At 40.4% G+C, this 18577-nt stretch overlaps 1 protein-coding gene and 1 long non-coding RNA gene across 5 annotated transcripts in view; one reads left to right on the forward strand and one right to left on the reverse strand.

Annotated features, from left to right (window-relative positions):
- Positions 1 to 11778: 11778 nt before the first annotated feature.
- The window catches only part of NEMP2 (nuclear envelope integral membrane protein 2), a 28923-nt gene continuing 22124 nt past the window's right edge, over positions 11779 to 18577 (forward strand). Inside the window, exon 1 of one of the 4 annotated variants that reach the window (XM_036023169.1) lies at positions 11779 to 12119. In XM_036023169.1, coding sequence (XP_035879062.1) covers positions 12011 to 12119 — 109 coding nt within the window. In that variant the 5' untranslated portion in view covers positions 11779 to 12010. Of the gene's footprint in view, positions 12120 to 12236; positions 12436 to 18577 lie in introns of those variants that run through there. The other 3 variants (XM_036023167.1, XM_028510114.2, XM_036023168.1) reach the window with 3 other exon arrangements.
- LOC118500045 lies at positions 15015 to 15187 on the reverse strand. The gene is made up of 2 exons (XR_004902571.1): positions 15130 to 15187; positions 15015 to 15091 (listed from the first exon to the last, which is right to left on the reverse strand). It is a non-coding gene; the product is annotated as an uncharacterized LOC118500045 (long non-coding RNA).

The following is an 18577-nucleotide window of genomic DNA, read 5'->3' on the forward strand; positions in this document are numbered from 1 at the left end:
AAAAAACCTCTTTCCTTTTATACTAACATCTGCCTCATAAGTTTGGCTTTTTTGGCAGCAGGCAGACAAAACCCTCTTTTTGTGTTTGGTAACATAGTAAGCAGTTTTCTGTATCCTAGTTCCTTAAATTAATTCTTAGAAAGCTATGACTCGTCACCCTGGCCAGCGTGGCTTGGTTGGGCATTGTCCCATGAACCAAAAGGTCATAGATTTGATTCCCAGTCAGGGCACATGCCTCAGTTGCAGGCCCTTGGTTGGAGGACATACAAAAGGCAGCCAATCAATGTCTTTCTCTCTGTCTTTCTCCTTCCCTTCCCTGTTCTCTAAAAATCAATAAGCATGTCCTTGAATGAGAATAAAAATAAATAAGTAAGTAAGTAAATAAGAATGCTGTAACTCTTTTTTAAAAAGATTTTATTTATTCATTATTAGACACAGGGGAAGAGAAGGAGAAAAAGAGGAAGAGAAACATCAATGTGTGATTGCCTCTTGAGTGCCCCATACTGGGAACCTGGCCCACAACCCAAGCATGTGTCCTGACTGGGAATCAAACTGGTGACCATTTGGTTCACCTGCTTAATCCACTGAGCTACACCAGTCATGGCAGAAAGCTGTAACTCTTCAAACTGCTTTTTTTTTTAGATTAATCAAGTACGTACATCATCAATCTTTTCCCATAGATAATATTTTCCAGCCATCATCTACTAATCATCAATCACTTTTGAATACTTTTCCTATCACTAATTCAATGTCGTCAAAAAGTATTTGCCTCAGAATCCTAAATGTAGATTGCCAGGCTATACACTGGACCTATTCAATAAGGATCTTTGGAGATAGTACTCTTTTTCACACCAAAATTTGAGAACCACTGCTTTAAAGAATTTCACTCTCTATTGGAATTTAAAAATTTGAATTGAATTTGACCGATTATTTTTTTACAAAAGACTTTAGCAATTTAGTGTAGAGAACATATTACCTATTTCTTGATAATATTGTATTCTAATCCCTCCCAATATCATTTATTCATGCTGAAAGCTATCTTTCAGTTTTGACATGAATTACTATAAAAGCTACTAAACTAGTATATGGCAAGTCAAATTTAAAGTACTTCCTACATGAAATATGCTAAGAAAACCATGATCCAACAAGTCAACTTCTATTTTTATTTTTTTTTCTTTATGGAGAACTCAAATGGCCTGTTTTTTCTCATATGTAAAATTCTAAAAGCAGGAATTTTTTAAAGGAAGAAATCATGACATAATTTTTATAATCTTTATGACATTGGCAGTTATCACTGAAGTAATAGACTAAATAGTTGTTCATGAAAGAAGCCAAAGTACTAAAACTTTGTCTATTTTCTTCTAATTTATTCAATTAAATGTTCTACTATCTGTAAACCAAGTGAAAGTTCCTAAATAATTTCTGACATGAGCTAAATTTTACTTCTGATTCATAATGACTGGTTTTAATGCAATGACATTTATGGAAAATTAATTAGTTATGAAGAGCAAGAACTCTAGAAATAAAAATGCAGAGGCTGAAAGTTGATTTGTAATCTTTTTCACACCATGTGGACTTGGTTAAATGGGATTAAAGCACTCAGGTCAGTAAAATAATATAAAAGAAGCCCTTTATTGTACATTGGTCTTATTCTCAATAAATACATGTCATGTTACAGTGATATGATTACTTAAGATGCACACACAATACTTTAGCTGTGATTACAAGCTTGTCTAAAATGCTATTTATTATCTGTCAAGCATGAAACTTGTAAATCTCAAAGTTTAGTCCTAATGCTTTTGAATCACTTGGGTAAATATTAAGAAGGAATATTTTGGTCTCTACCCCAGAGGGACTGACTCAGTCTTGGAGGGTATGTCCTGGGAATCTGCATTTACAATGCTATACCTGTACTTATTACCCACGCCACTAGCATTTTAGTGAGAGTGCTAACTTCTTCACTGTCTATGAGATGTATGTAGATTGCTGAAGCCTCAGTGCTTCATTCTGGGATGTTTACCAGAAGTCCACAGATAACATCTGTAGGCACAATTGGACAACTGCTTCAAAGAATCGATGAATCTTGTTCTTTTCAATAATCCCTTTTGGTGTAGAAATTTATGGCCTGGTATTAATATCCAGTTACAGTGGTCGTATGTCACCTGGGCAATGGTGAGTCCAATTACAACTTTCTCACCTTACTACCCACTGATGGGCAAACTTTTTCTCTATTTTCTAGTGGAGAGACAGAAAGTAGGTCTGCATAATGTCCTAGGAGGCTTTCAACATAAGACTTTGTATGTGTCCTGTTTATATGGGGTTTTGTTTAGTTTGGAAAGAGATACACAAATGCTGGTGTAATTTAAGAACAATAGACTGCAAAAATCAGTGTGTTAATCCCATCTGCGTTTTATGAGAAGCAGCAATGTTTCATGATAATGTCAAAAGACCTACAAGTCTTCATAAATCTAATGACAGTTCCAATTCTGTCTTCTTGTATTTCTCCTTCTCACTGGTGTCTTTTCCACCACAAGGAATCTTAGGCATAATGTTTACCTGTTAAGACCTTTAACACAAAGTACTGGCTTAAGTACCCTAAAGCTCTTTATACAGCTGTAACCTGACCTTGAAATAAGGCTTTACTAAAGGTTAAGCATAGTGTTTTCTAAACTATGTATGACTGAGATGTTAATAGATTTTATTTGGAAAAAATAATTATCATGCTTAAAGTTGGGTAGAGGATATGCACAAATCAAGTGTCTCATCTGGAATTCCTCAGTACCAAGAGAGAGAGGTCATTACGGAAACAACATAGCATCAGTAGAGTAAAAACTAATCCTTGGATCTAAACACTGGGTAGAGGAGGTTAAGCTTGTTTTACATTAGCTATTTATTGCTGCATAACAAATTAATCTTAATCTTAGAAGGTGCAAAGAACACACATTTACAATCTTACAGTTTTTTAGTATCAGGAATTTAGGAGCAGCTTAACTTGGTGGTTCTGGCTCAGTGTCACTCCAAGACTGCAATGGAAGTGTCAGTCAGCGCTGCAATCATCTCAAAGTTCTACTGGGGAAGATCTGTTTATCACATGGGTCTCTTCACAGGGCTGCCTCACAACATGGTAGCTGGGTTCCCTGGTGCCAGTGTTCCAAAGAGGGAGTGAGAGAGAAAACCCAAGACAGAAGCCACAGTCTTTCAATAACCTAATCTTGGAACTGACATCTCATCACTTCGGCTATATATTATTCATCAGTCCACATAGATGCGGAGAGGATTGGTAACACAACAGCACGTTAACACCAGAAAATAGAGGGGATCATTGGGGGCCATTCTAGAGGTTGCTTACTACAAATTTCTTGACTGCAGGAATTTTTATTTGTTTATTGTATCTATTACAGTTGTCCCAATTTTCCCCTGTTGCTCTCCTCTGCACTGCCTACCCCCTTCCCCTGCAGTCAATCCCCACCCTGTTGTCCACATTCATGGGTCATTTATATTTGTTCTTTAGGCCCTTCCCCTTCTTTCCTCACGTATCCCCCCTCCCACCACCCCCCATTCTCGGTCCCTGTCAATTTGTTCCTTGTTTCTGTGTCTCTGGTTCTATTTTTTGCATTTGTTTCTTTTGTTGATTAGGTTCCTGTAGATGAGATCATATGGTATTCATCATTCACCTCCTGGATTATTTCACTTAGCTTAATACTCATCCATGTTGTCATGAAGGGTAGTAGTTCCTTCTTTCTTTCTGCTGCATAGTATTCCATTGTGTAAATGTACCAAAGTTTATTGATCTACTCATTTATTGATGGGCACTTAGGTTGCTTCCAGCACTTGGCTATTGTAAATAATGCTGCTATGAACATAGGGGTGAATAGGATCTTTTGAATTGGTGTTTCAGGATTCTTAGGGTATAATTCCAGCAGTGGAATTGCTGGGTCAAAAGGCAGTTCCATTTTTAGTTTTTGAAGAAATTCCATACTGTTTTTCACAGTGGCTGCACCAGTCTGCATTCCCACCAACAGTGCACTACGGAATGTACTTTTCTCCACATCCTTGCCAGCACTTGTTAGTTGATTTGTTAATGATGGCCATTCTGACCAGTGTGAAGTGTTACCTCATTGTGGTTTTAATTTGCATCTCTCTGATGGCTAGTGATGTTGAGCATTCTTTCATATGCCTAAGGGCCCTCTGTATGTCTTCTTGGAGAAGTGTCTGTTCAGGTCCTTTGCCCATTTTTTAATTGGATTGTTTGTTTTCCTGGCAATGAGTCATATGAGTCTTTATATATTTTGGAGATTAAACTGTTGTCTGAGGTATCATTGGCAAATATGTTTTCCCATACAGTTGGTTCCCTTTTCATTTTGTTAATGTTTTCTTTAGCCATGCAGAAGTTTTTTATTTGGAAGTCCCATTTGTTTATTTTTTACTTCCCTTGCTCTAGGCAGGAGTGTCTAACTTGCAGCCCACAGGCCACATTTGGCTCAGGATGGCTATTAATGCAGCCCAACACAAAATTGTAAATTTACTTAAAACATTATGAAATTGTTTTTGTGATAATGTGTTGCAGTGTATTTAGTATGTGGCCCAAGACAGCTCTTCTTCTTCCAGTGTGGCCCAGAGTTGCCAAAAGGTTGAACACCCCTGCAAGAGCATGTATTGGTGAAAATATTGCTGTGTGGGATATCTGAAATTTTACCACCTATGTTTTCCTCTAGGACTTTTATGGTGTTGTGGCTTATGTTTAAGTCTTTTATCCACTTTGAGTTTATTCTGGTGTGTGGTGTACATTGGTGACCTAGTTTCATTATTTTGCATGTACTATTCCAGATCTCCCTGCACCATTTGATGAAGAGGCTATTTTTACACTTCTGCCCCCTTTGTCATATATTAATTGACCATAGAGACATGGGTTTATTTCTGGGCTCCCTATTTGGTCCCATTGTTCCATGTGTCTGTTCTTATGACAGTTCCAGACTGTTTTGATTACAGTGACCTTGTAATATAATTTGCTATCAGGTATGTGATCCCTCCTACTTTGTTCTCTTTCTCAAGATTTCTGTGGCTATTTGGGGTCATTTTTGGTTCCATATAAATTTTTGAAATATTTGTTCTATATCTGTGAAATATGTCATTGGTATTTTAATAGGGATTGTGTTGAATCTGTAGATTGATTTGAGTAGTATGGACATTTTAATGATGTTGATTCTTCCAACTGCAGGAATTTTTAAGTATTTAGTATACACTTCATCATTGTGAACAACTAAGGGGGATAATATAGTAAGCTATATTTTCCCCACTGTTTGACTTTGGAATCTTTCTAACTGCCCTCATTCTGCCAATTTATCTATGGGCATAGTGTTCTAACTTGCTGCTCAAAGGCAATCCTTAGACCACCAGTGAGTTTTTAGATATGTGGAATCTCAAGCCTTTCCTTAGACCCACTGATTTAATGGTAATATTCCTTATTGCAGAGTGTACTTTATCTGCTGTTAAGATAGGCACTCAACTTTCTTTTGATTGGTGTTTGGAATATCTTTTTCTGTCCTTTTCTTTTTAACCTATATAAGTATATTTTTATATTTAGGGTGTATTTCTAGTAAATAGCATATAAATAAGTTTTTCCAGTCAGACAATGTCTGCCTTTCAATTATGGTTTTGAGACCCTTATATTGAATGTAATTATTGATATGATTGGATTTAAATCTACCATCTTTTAAGATGTTTTCTATTTGTAAATTAGTTCTTTATTTTCTTTAAATTTTTTTGTTATATTTTATTGATTATGCTATTAAAATTGCCTCAATTTTCCCCTTCGCCCTTTTCTACCTGGTTCTCCCCTGCTCTCCAGAAATCCCCACCCTTAGTTCATATCCATGGGTCATGTATGTAATACTTTGGATTCTCCATTTCCTATACTATTCTTTACACCCCCTCCGGTCTATTTTGTGCCTACCAATTATGCTTCTTAATCCCTGCACCATTTCTGAATTCTCTCCCTTCCTTCTCCCAGCTGATAACCCTCCAAATGATATTCATATCTCTAATTTTATTCCTGTCCTGGTTGTTTGCTTAGTTTGTTTATTTGGTTTTCTTTTCAGATTCAGTTGTTGGTAGTTGTGAATTTGTTGCATTTTTGTGCTCACAGTTTTGACATTCTTCTTGTTCTTAAATAAGCCCCTTTAACATTTCCTGTAATAATGGCTTGGTGGTGATGAACTCCTTTAGCTTTACCTTGTCTGTGAAGCACTTTGTCTGCCCTTCCTTTCTAAATTATAGCTTTGCTGGATAGAGTAACCTAGGTTGTAGGTCCTTGCTTTTCACCACTTTGAATACTTCTTGCCAGTCCCTTCTTGCCTACAAAGTTTCTTTTGAAAAATCAGCTGACAGTTTTATGGGAACTCCTTTGTAGGTAATTCTCCTTTTCTCTTACTGCTTTTAAGATTCTCTCTTTCTCTTTAACCTTTAGCATTTTAATTATGATATGTCTTGGTGTGTTCCTCTTTGAGTTCAACTGGTTTTGGACTCTCTGTGCTTCATGGACTTGTATGTCTATTTCCTTTGCCAGATTGGGGAAAGGAAATAGTTCTTCATTTCACTCAGTGTAAGCTTCATTCTTTCCTTTATTATTTTTTATTTTTGTTGTGCTTGAGGAGTTCTCTGAGCATCCTGATAACCAGTGTTTTGAACTCTGCATCTGATAGGTTGGTCATCTCCATTTGACTTAGTTCTTTTTCTGGGGTTTTGTTCTGTCTTTTCATTTGGGCCATATTTCTTTGTCTCCTCAATTTAGCAGCCTCCCTGTGTTTCTTTCTGTGTATTAGGTAGAGCTGTTTTTATTCCCTGTCTTAGTAATGTGGCCTATTTTGAACAGGCACCTGTAAATTGTGTTGGGTGGGGACTTAAGTAATTGCTTGGTTGGCGCACCTACTTCATCGCTTTGTGGCTGTGTGGGGAGTGCTTGGAGAAGGGACAACGCCACCACTTGGCAACCGTGCTTGCCCTGTTTCCAGCTACTTCACGCCCTTCCCATGTGCAATTGGTGCCCTTCCAGCTGTACCCCAGTAGTGAATCCTGGAGTTGGTGGGTTTGTTACATTCTAACACCATGCTGGCCCTTTAAGTGGTGAAAATCTGGCAGTTTTCTCTGCTACCCGAACCCCGACTGGTTTTTACAGCCAGAGGTAAAAGGGATCTATCTTCCCAGTGCTGGACCCCTAGGCTATGCGGCCTGGGACTGGGACCACTCACTCCGAAGGTGTCCCTTCTGTCCCTTCTGCCATTGCCACCACCACTCTGTTCCTCACCACACTGTCTCTGAGCATCTCCATGACTCAGCCCCTCCTACCCGTCTGGTTGAATGTGTCTTCTTTAAATCCTTGGTTGTCAGATTTCCATACAGCTCAATTTTCTGATGGTTCTGGGTGTTATCAGTTCTGAGATCTGGTTGTAATTCTTTTTATGGTTGCACAAGGAAGCAATTTGTGTCTGCCTACACCTCCATCTTGACTGGAAATCCATTCTTTATTCTTATTTTCCTTATACTCTTGCCTTCTTTTAGATTTTTTTATTGTTTCATTTCATCTCCACTATTGGCTTATTAGTTATACCTCTTTTAAAAAGATTTTAGTGGTTGGTCTAAGGTTTAATATACATCTTTAATTTATCATAGTCTATCTTCAAGTACTATTTTGTCACTCATGTATAGTGAAAGAATCTTATGGTAGTATACTTCAATTTCTTTCTTCTCATCTTTTGTGGTATTGTTGTCATTCACTTTAATTCTACATAAAATTTCCACAAAGTATTGAAATTATTTTTGCTTTTGACAATTATCTTTTAAAGTGATTAAAATAATTTAAAAACTTATATTTACTTTTATCTTTATCATTTCTAGAGCTGTTTTTTGCTTTATAGATTCAGATATCCATCTGCTATACTCTTCCTGCCTAAGACCTTCTTTTAATATTTATTGTAGTGGAAGTCTACTGGAAATGAAAAAGTTTAATTTGCCTTCATTTTTTGAGAGCTATTGTAGCTGGGTATAGAATCCTGGATTGACAGTATTTTTCTGTCACTACTTCAAAGATGTTACTCCATTATCTTCTGGCTTACATAGTTTCTAATGAGAAACCTACTCTAAGTTTTATTCCTCTTTTTGCAGTGTGTCATTTTTCTCTGATTGCCTTTGAGGTTTTTCTCTTTATCTTGTGTTTTCATTAATTTTGAAGACTTCTCAGCTTTATATCTTAAAATATTTCCCCTGCCTCATCCTTCTTCCTCCTTCTGGGACTCCAGTTGTGTTTGTGAAACTACTTGACATTGTCTCACAGCTCTTGGATGCTTAGATTAAAAAAAAAATTCTTGCTTACAGTTTCAGTCTGGATAATTTACCTCTCTTAAGTTCACTGGTTCTTTCCTCAGCAATACCTAGTCTTCTGAAAAGTATGTTGTAGGAATTCTGTATGTCTAATAATGTATTTTTAGTTTTCCAGCATTTCTATTTCACATTTTTGATAATTTTCATCTCTGCTGAAGTTCCCTATTATATTCACACATATTGTCCACCTTTTCTACTGAATGTTTTAATGTATTAAACATAGCCTAACATCTGGGTCATTTCTGAATATGGTTCACTTGATTGTTTTAGCTCTTGATAATAGATTCTTCCTCTGCTTTTTGGGGGGTGCCTTATCATTTTTGATTGAATAATGGATCTCACGTGTAGAAGAACAGTAAAGACAGGGGTAAGTAATATTTATACCCAGAAATGTGCATACCTCTTTGGTCAGGTTAATAATGTGGGTAGTTGAGTTAATGTACCCAAGAGTTCAGCTGAGTTTGTGTTTTATTGTTGTTATTGTTACCTTTGGTATACCACAGGATTTGAATTCTTCTGCTCTTACATTGTGCTTACTGTGGGGCCTGAGTGCTAGAGAGTTTTCCTCAGTGTCCCTCAGTTTTCAGCAGTTTTGTTTCAGAGGGAATCTCTCCCCACACATTTTTTTTTATACTCAACAGAAACTAGTGTTGCTTGTTACTGGTGCTAGGCTTGTAGTAGGGTAAGGGGGCATACTCCTGGTTCAGCTTTGGCTGTAGGCAGGTCCTGTGTACCTGAGCCAAGAATGAGGCTTTCTTAGCATTTCTGTCCCTCTGATCCATTGCTGCCAAATTCCACCATGTGTCTTGTGATATGTCTTGAATGAGAGAAGGTTTCCTATCAGTACCCAACCTTTAGTTTTTATCAGTTCAGAACACTGAGCCCCAGTGTTTCCTGCTGCTTCCCAAGGGGCAGAGGGGTTGTGCTTCTGTCTCTCCCCCAGAAGCAGTGGATCTTTGCCATAGCCCTGTTGGTGACAGTGTTTTCTGCCCCTCTCTCAGTTGCTTAAGCTTTTCATATGAGAAAAAGGTTTAGCAATGGATGTTAGGAGGGGTTTCTTGACAGAACTATTACCTTCTAATATCCTTGTTATCTCTGGAAAAATATTTATTGTTATTCCACAGAGAGGAATGTGGTGTTTCAATTTAGCTTCTTCACAGACATGTATTAAGGATATTCTATATGAACAGCATTTTAAATATTAGTTTAGTATGCCTGCTCTTTATTTTTCTACCAGATACAGTTGCAGGAAAACACATTTGTCATTCAAGAATCTACCTGTTTCTTTTAGCCACTTTCCATAGTTGATGCGGACCCCGGCTCGTGGGGTCCGCCACATTGCGGATGAAGCATGAGAAATTCACACAGACTACTGAGTCCTGTGGAGAAAAAGGAATGGCATGACTTCTCTCTCAAGAAGAGAAAAAGCCTCGGGCCTTGCCTTGACAAACCTTTATTGCTTTTCTGGGCACATTACATGATGGTCCTCATTTACTATGCACAGGTTCACTTTAGGTGGTTACCTCTTACAGAAAACAAAGGAGAGGATGCCGCTAATCACATCACAGAAGAAGGATATTTGCAAATGCAAAGGGAAAAGTGGTTGAACCTGTTACACTCCGTGCTGGGGAGGTTTAGTACAGACTTTAGGAAGTTACAGTAAGCACTTGCTGCCTCAATTCAGGGTGAGGGAGTTTTAGCAAAAGCAAGTCTCAAAGTGGCCTAGGTACATTGCAGGCCTGATTCCCCATGGGAGAACCTATCCATGGGCGTGGGTCCTGTCTGGGCCCACTCCATGCAGAACAGTCTCCTATCATAGTACCACCCAAAATTAAACTAAATCAAAATCAATGTGATTGGGGAAAAAAGAAAAAAACAACCATTGTGCAAGAGGCAAGTGAACACCTGGGCTCTCCATTTCTCTGGAGACAGTCTGCAGAGTAGACAAGGTGGGAGGTCAAGTAATAATAGTTTACTTGTGAATATCACTCCCCAGAGTCCTTAACAAGAAGACTTCTGAACTTTCTAAAAGCCATATTATCAGTGTGCTAGGGGTTTGAGGGCAGTTTCCAAATCTTTCTTTGAAGCCAGGGAAAGGCTATTGAGTCCTCCACAGACTTTTAGGGAAAATGAAGCTGAGCTATTTCTAGAGGGGGATTACTGTCACAATTGGGTTCTCTGAGGTACCTCAGCAGAAAATCATAATTAGAAAAGAGGAAATGACCATGTATTCCAGTAAATGTTTAATATGAAACACTGAATCACATTAATGGGTTTCAGAGCCTAAGGAAGGTATGTTCTTAAAAAAAAAGCACAGTATAATATTAGTTAAGGTTGCAAGTTCTATACTAATATTCAATATTAATATTGAGACCTGGCTGGGTGGCTCAGGTGGTTGGGGCAACATCCAGTACACGAAAAAGAGTTTGCAGGTTCAGTCCCCAGTCAGGGCATATACTCAGGTCGCAGGTTCCATTCCTGGTCAGGGTGTGTATGGGAGGCAACTAATCGGTTTCTCTTTCTCCCTTCTTCTCTCTCTTAAATGAATAAACATATCCTTGGGTGAGGATTAAAAATATAAGTACCTATATTAGTATTGATAGTGCTATACTAACTTTTTTCAGCTTTATTGGGATATAATTGTCATATTGTATTCATTTTAGGTGTATAATAGTTTCATATTGTATATATTTCAAAATGGTCATCAAAATAAGTTTAGTTAGCATCCATCACCTCACAGTTAGAACATTTTTTCTTGTGATGAGAATCTTTAAGATCTACTCTTCGCAACTTGCAAATACTACAATGTTAATAGCTTCAGTGACCATACTGTACATTAAATGGGAAGAAGTTATTTGCAACTGGATGTTCACACCTTTTGATCACCTTTACCCACTCAGTTCGCCCACTTCCGCTCCTTCCCTTTGGTATCCACTAATCTGTTTTGTATTATCTTTTTTTTTAATTCAAGGTACTTTTAATCAGTATGTTTTATTGGTGAATGAACCCTTTCCAGACTATACTGAAATATGGGTGTTTTTGAGCTTAGACATACAAGTCAATGTTACTAAATTAAGCAACCAAATTGCCAATTTGTTGTTGTGTGTTACAAAACGGAAAATGAAAACCAAGAAAAAATAAACTTTTACTTATGAAAAAGGAAGTTGCTGAAGGGCCTCCCCCTTTACGGGATATCACTGACAAGTGCTCTGAGAACTGAGCCCTAAATCCCCTGAGTCACAGGTTAGGCAAATTTTAAGCAAAATCCACATAGGCGTGGCCCCCCTTCCCACAGCCTCCACCCTGGAGCCGCGGTCGCAGGGACGCAGCCCCAGCACTCCCAGGAGGGAACGAGATCCGGAAACACGGGGGGCGGGCGGAAGGAGCGGAGTGGACCCCCTGAGCCGCACCAGCTCTGGCCCGACGTGCCCGCAGGCGCGGGCGGAGGCGCAGCGGCGGACGGCCCCTCCCCTGCCTCGGGAGGTGGGGCCTCTGCCTTTCCCGCCCGAGGATAGCTTCACCTCTCCTCGCCACGCCCTTCCCTCTCCCCCTCTAGACCCCGCGCCATTTCTGCTGCTCTGGGCCGAAGAGGCCCCCAAAGGGTCTTGCCGCGCTGAGCTGATCTCCGGGCGGGATGCGGTGGCCCCCGGGGCGGTGGTGGCTGCTGGTCTGGCTGCCGCCTTTGGCCACACTGCCCGCCGGCGCGGTGTACAGGGAGGAGGCGGTGGAGGCGGCGCTGTCAGGTAACCCGGGGCACTGGCGGCAGGCGCGAACTCGCCCTCCCCGGCTCCCTGACTCCAGTCAGCGAGGTCCGCGCGGGGGCGCTCCCCCTGCCCGGCGCGGCGAGGCCTCGGGTGCCGGTGGGCGTGTCCGTGCCCTGCGTAAGGCTCACCACGGGGACACGGCCTGTCCGCGAGATGGACCCAACCTTCCTTTCAGCCTGCCTGGGCTTCCCTGATCTCTGCTGGGCCTTGGACAGTTTATGTTTTTAGGACAAGAAGCAACCGAAGGTTCAAAGTCTGTCCCAATTCTCTCCTTTTACAGAAGTAGCAACCTAAGGTCAGAGATGTTTTGATTTGTTCCTAGTCACACAGCTAGTCACTGGCACAGCTGACTCTGGTCTACCGGCCTGCAGCACAGGGCTTTGTACGATACATACATTTAGGTCGAAAACCTTATTTTCTGTTTAGCTTCGGCTTCAGCATATTACCGAAGCTCCCCTTCACCTGACTAGCTCTGTGACCTTAAGCGAGTCACTTAACTGCTCACGTGTAAAACTCAGATAAACAAGAAATGGTAGCTGCTCATAGTGTTGTTATGTCCATTGCTCTCAAGATCCTGGCACAGAAATTGTGACTCTAGAACTGCTACTAATTTCCTGTGAGTTTAACATTTCTATTTCACTTTACTCCCATAAAATCCTTTAAAAGATTTCCTGGAATCACTGCCCACCAATTCTCTCTCTTTTTCTTTTATGGATTCCAGAGAGAGGGGAATGGAGGGAGAAGGAGGAGAGGACCATGCACGTGCGAGAAACATCAATCACTATTTAGTATTGGGGACGGGACAGAAACCCAGGCACTTGCCCTGACCAGAAATCTAGGCTGTGACCTTTCAGGTTTGCGAGACTTATGCCCAACCCACTGAGACACACCAGGTCATCCCGTTGGCTAGTTGCAAAGGAGGCAATAAGTGTGGTCTTTTAGTTGCCCAGCTATCCCCACCCCAGTAAATCAGCGTTCTTTGTCTAAGGATAAACTGATTATGAGATCGTGCCACAGCTACCAACTAGAGGAAATCTTGGGGAATCACCTGGGGGAACTGTTTTAACATGAGTTTACTTCAAATAGACATTTGTGGAGTGTTTCCCATGTGTCAGGCAGTGTTAAAGTGCTTTAACTGCTTTATTTTATTTGACATGCATAGTAGCCCTGGGTGGGGGTAGCATTGATAAACCCATTTTACAGATCAGAAAATGAATGCTTAGTAAGAAATGTGGCCAGCATATACTGATGAAAAAGTAAATCACAGTACTGCCAAGCAGGAGGATTTTGGGGCATAGTAACAGCCAGAATAGTAAGAGGAGCTCTGGACCAACACCCAGAACCTTGTGTTCTAGCACAGTCATTATATTCAGCCACCCATTTGTAGAATTACCTTGGTTCAGGCACATAATATATTTTTTTAAGATTTCATTTATTTTATTTTTAGAGAGAGAGGGAGAGAAACAGTGTGTGGTTGCCTCTCATGTGCTCCCCCTAGGAACCTAGCCCGCAACCCAGGATTATGCCCTGTCTGGGAATTGAACCAGCGAGCCTTTGGTTTGCTGGCCTGTACTCAGTCCACTGAGCTACACCGGCCAGCACTAATCTTTACAGACTATAGTTTTCTCATCAGTAAAATGAAGGCATTGTATTGTTGAATGTTTTCCAATATTTTCCTCACCTTTTTATTTGCCTCAGTGAATCTAGTGTTTTCCAAGTTTTTGTCACCAGATTGAATGTTAACGTTTCACTTCTCTATTTTTTTCATCAAAGCCATACCTAAATGCCTATCGGAGCTTCTGCCTGATGCATGCAGGATGCCCACTGAGTTGATAAAATTGTAGTCCACACCTACAAAGAAAAAAAGCAATTTATGAGCCTTAGAGCAACATTTGCCATTCCAGATAGCCTTTACAACATCGACTATGAAGCGTCTTTGATCCTGTGGTGTGCCAATGACACTGCTGGAACCTCTGGATTACACTAAGTCTAAGAACCATTGCTGCCCTAAAAGTCCTAGTTTTAATGAGGGGCCTTGAGATCAAACAGCTGGTGCTTCCTTTTAAATAGGGGACATCTTTAATGCAAAAGGCTTGGATTAGGTGATACTTCCTGCTCTAAAAATTTCCATCTCTACCGCACATACGCACCTTGCCATGGAATGGAGAACAACTAGACTGAGGCCAGCTTTCTGTCGCCCTAGCTGAAGTAAAGTCAGAGGCAGTTGACACAGGAGGGACGGGCAGGTCTGGCTGAGTGGAAGAGAAACTTCAGGCTGAGAATCACTAGTGGTTTGCAACCAGGTGGGGAGGTTCCTAGAAACCATGTGTTGTCCTGTGATGAAGTTCAGGCCATTCATTGCATTGAATTCCGAGGCTTGAGTTATAGCAACAGGCCATTTGAAACCACGGTATTCAAATTCATTTATGGGAGAAAAATCAATACTTGAAGTTAAAATCATACCTAAATATGCATTAGCATGTGCTACTTTCAGTTTCATTCTCTATGCATGTTCTTGGAGATATAAAAAATTAAGATTTATATTGAATTCATGTTTTAAAAAACACTAGGGTTAGTGGAATAGAGAAGTTACCTTTGTAACTTTGGTGCTACATGCTAACTCCTTTGACAGTGTGGGTTTTTGCTTTTTCCTCTATTCTCCTTGTCCCAAAAGAGAAGCAGTTATAGTCCATCTAGAGAAAGTGACAGTCTAATAAGTGATTTCATTATTCTGTTATAGTTTCACCTGAAGTTTTTTTTCTCATATGAGGGCCATGTAATGTTAAATTTTCAGGAGAAACATTGCTGAAATATTTTTATGTTGGAGGTTGTTTAAGATCTGCTAAGGTTTGAGTATTTGTGCTTTTTATTTTGGGCATACTCACATTCTACAATATAAATAGGTTTAAGTACCACCTGCCCTTTTCTGAAGTTTTGACTGAATTCTTTACCTTATGTATAACTAAACTCTTTAACTTAAATTCTTTACCTTATGTATGGCTAAACTCTTTAACTTAAATTTATCTTTATATGTTTAGGAAAACTAAATTTATTAGTTAAAGCAGGTGATATGCAACTGTCCTTTTTAATATACAATAGGTAGTCTTAGATTAATTCAATATTTATAAATTGAGTGGTATTTAAAATGAACTAAGGGATATCATTGGTTAAAGTAATCCTGACTTAAATCCTCTGATAATATAAATAATTGTGCTTTGTCTTAGCAGTTGGGGCACGACTATCCAGAAGTATACTGTTCTCTATAATTCAGGTTTATTGAAAAGATAAGAGAGTCTGCCAAGGACTGTAGGGAGTTAAGGAAGGCGATGCTTATTCCATGGCTTAGAGATGCAGCTTTGTTGGGGTAGCCATGGTAAGGATGGCATTCAGGCTAGGTCCTCAGATACTCCTGAGTGCTGGGAAGATGAGCCAGAGCTGGGATAGCTCGCACTTCCAGATCTTTCTCCTGATCTGAATCAGGTTTGAGGAAGTAAATACCTAGATTATGGGGTACCTTCCAGGGTGGGGACATATTTCAGCCCCAAATGGAAACAGTAGCTCTACTTAGGCAGCTGTTCTCTCCTGATCAAATGAATGATTATTGTTGCATTTTTATGAATCCTTAGAAACTTTTTGTTTTCTGGATTGCATTGTAAAAGGATTATGTTGATATTGTTGTGGGCCAGCAAGTCCCGTCCTAGTGGAATGAACCAGCTAAGACTGAGGCCGCACGAACAATCGACACCCGCAAACAGCTTTCAGTGTCAGGGCCTGAACTGCGATAGAATTCAGATAAAGTTGTGAAGCTGACTGCATTTCTATTTCCCACCCTCAGGTGGAGATAGAGGAAGTAGAACCTGAACAATGAAATGTTTCTAGAAGAAGATTGAGGAAGGGAAGAGAGGCCTAGAAAAGACATACCTTTATAAACAGTCTAAGACAGTGATTTTCAACCTTCTTCATCCCATGGCACACATAAACTAATTACTAAAATACTGCAGCACACCAAAAAATATATATTTTTTGCTGATCCGACAAGAAAATAGGTATGATTTTAATTCATTCACATTGGACAGCTCTTGTGTTGGCTGTTGTGATTTTTTTATTTGACAAACTAAGGGAAAAGAGGTCAGTGCCCCTGACTGAAGAGTCAGGTATTGCATGCTTTAAAAATTCTTGCAGCTCACCTGTGTGCCTCTTGAAGCTGATCTAAGATAAAAAGATCTGGTTCTCTCTAGGAAGGCAGTAGGCCAGCCATGATAACAGTCTTGATTGTCACAAGTTACTGTCTTATGCCTCATCCAACTAGCCAATGCCTTAAGGTTCACATGAACTCTCTTGGAGTTAGGCTTATAGCTTCTTGTGGCTGTGAGTTTCTAATTTCTTAGATATTTAGAAATTCTTGTGTGGGTTGATTGAAATGCATTCACCTTAGGGGAGAGGTGATAAAAATAAGGGCAGCCAGAGGACACCATGAAATGTTGACGCATTGTAATGTCTCGTGTATTGTGTAAATTCTAGATCAACTACATCTCAAAAGCCTGGACAATTCCTAGGGAGACACTCTTTGCAATATGTTTTCATTAGTGTTTCTATAGGTATCAGAAGACCTGGCTGGTGTAGCTCAATGGATTGAGCGTGGCCCTGTGAACCAAAGGGTCACTGGTTCAATTCCCAGTTAGGGCACGTGCCTACGTTGTGGGCCGGGTCCCCAGTTGGGGTCACTCGAGAGGCAACCACACGTTTCTGTAGGTATTGGTAAGGCAACCTACCTCCATTAGTACTTACCTTAATCTGGTTGAAGACTCAGGTAAGATTCAGAAATTGGGAGTGCCTATTGGGAGTGCCCTTGCACAAAATACACTGACGTACCATAGACAAGAAAACAAGTAGGAAAATTTGGGGCATCCTGAGGACAGGCAGGTTGGTGTAGCCAGAGCAGCCAAGTGGAGGGAAAGTGGGAGAGGTCATAGGTACTCAGGTCCTTGGAAGCAAGGGTGAATTTCATTATGGGCTCAATGAGAAGTTATGGAGGGTTTTAAACAGGTCATTCATGTGCTCTGACATTTTTTGAAATATCTATGTGCCTATGTGCTGATTAGAGAACATGTTGTGGAAGAAATAGAGGCAGTTTTGCAAGCAGGGAGACCAGCTGTAAGGCCATTACAGTAATCCAAGTGCCATAGCTTGGACAGCAGAGAAGCTTTACTCCTAAATTCAAACTGTTGGGCTATACTTAAACTGCACCATCATGCTCTTAAGAGTTACAAATATCAATGATATTTAGGAGACAGTCTTAGGACCAAATGAAAAAAACCTCAATTTGAAGATAGTATTTGTTTACAAAGCTCAGGCCCAAAGATGATATTCCCTTAGACCACTAACAAGAGGGGGGCAGTTCCCTGTTATGGGAAGCGATGCAGCCCTTGAAGTAGTGGAGCCCATTAGGAGAGGGGACAGCAGGGAGGGACTCTGGATGCCCCAACAGGAAAAGTCCCTGGCACTGAGTATTTGTGTGGTAATGGAAGTAACTCTGAAGAAAGAACTGGCTGGAAGTTAACATTGCTGTAATGGTCTGGGGCTGCTGGGGTCTGTGGACCTTAGACTTCAGGCTCTTCACCTGCCCCACTGGAATGTACTTCCTGTCCAATGACAGGTAGGATTTCCTCTCTTGTTGGGGATCTCCAGCATAAAGTTCTCAACTCTAGCCACCTGATTTAGTCCTGTTCCTGCACAGAGAGCCCACAGGAAGCTGTATGGAGGCAGAATATGGGATATTGGAAGGCAAATCCAGAGCCCTTCTTTCTCTGCCACTTCTGCCACTCACAAGTTGAGGATTTTGAATATGGCTTGGTGTGTTCTCATCACAGTTGCTCTGGCTCTTCCAGGTTCTATGCTGCCTTCTTTGACATTTGTCTTTTATACAGCTGGCTGCAGCCCTTTGATGTCCCTGAAGTGCCCTCTCCCATGGGCACCCCTCACCCAGGAGCATTTGCATCTCAGATATACCTAAGAATATACCTCAGCATTGGTTGCTTCGTGTGTTGGGAGCACTGTGTCTGCATTCTCCTTTTGTCTCTTATATATAAACAGACGTTGCAGGAATGCTTTTTTAATTGTTTGTGTCTTGTATTTAACAGCCTCTAAAGCTTTCTTCTCATGCCTTTTTAAGACCTGCCTCTTAACCTGGATTCTTGTAATTGCACCTCAGACTCTCATACTGCAAGTTTGTTGGTATATTTAAAAACATATTCATTTCCTCAAAATGTTAACAGTGAAGATTAAATGATTTGACAGTGTCACAGTGGAAGATGGTGGGTCCTTGTGTGACTTTCCTGCTTTGGTAGCTTTGTGACCTTTATGCAGTTATGTTTCAGGACGTAGTGGGCATTCACAGTGTCCTTTCCCCCAGTCTGTCTTCACTTTTCTCCAGTTTA

Source organism: Phyllostomus discolor, chromosome 4 (assembly GCF_004126475.2).
Source record: "Phyllostomus discolor isolate MPI-MPIP mPhyDis1 chromosome 4, mPhyDis1.pri.v3, whole genome shotgun sequence".
In the NCBI taxonomy this organism is placed as follows: Eukaryota; Metazoa; Chordata; class Mammalia; order Chiroptera; family Phyllostomidae; genus Phyllostomus; species Phyllostomus discolor.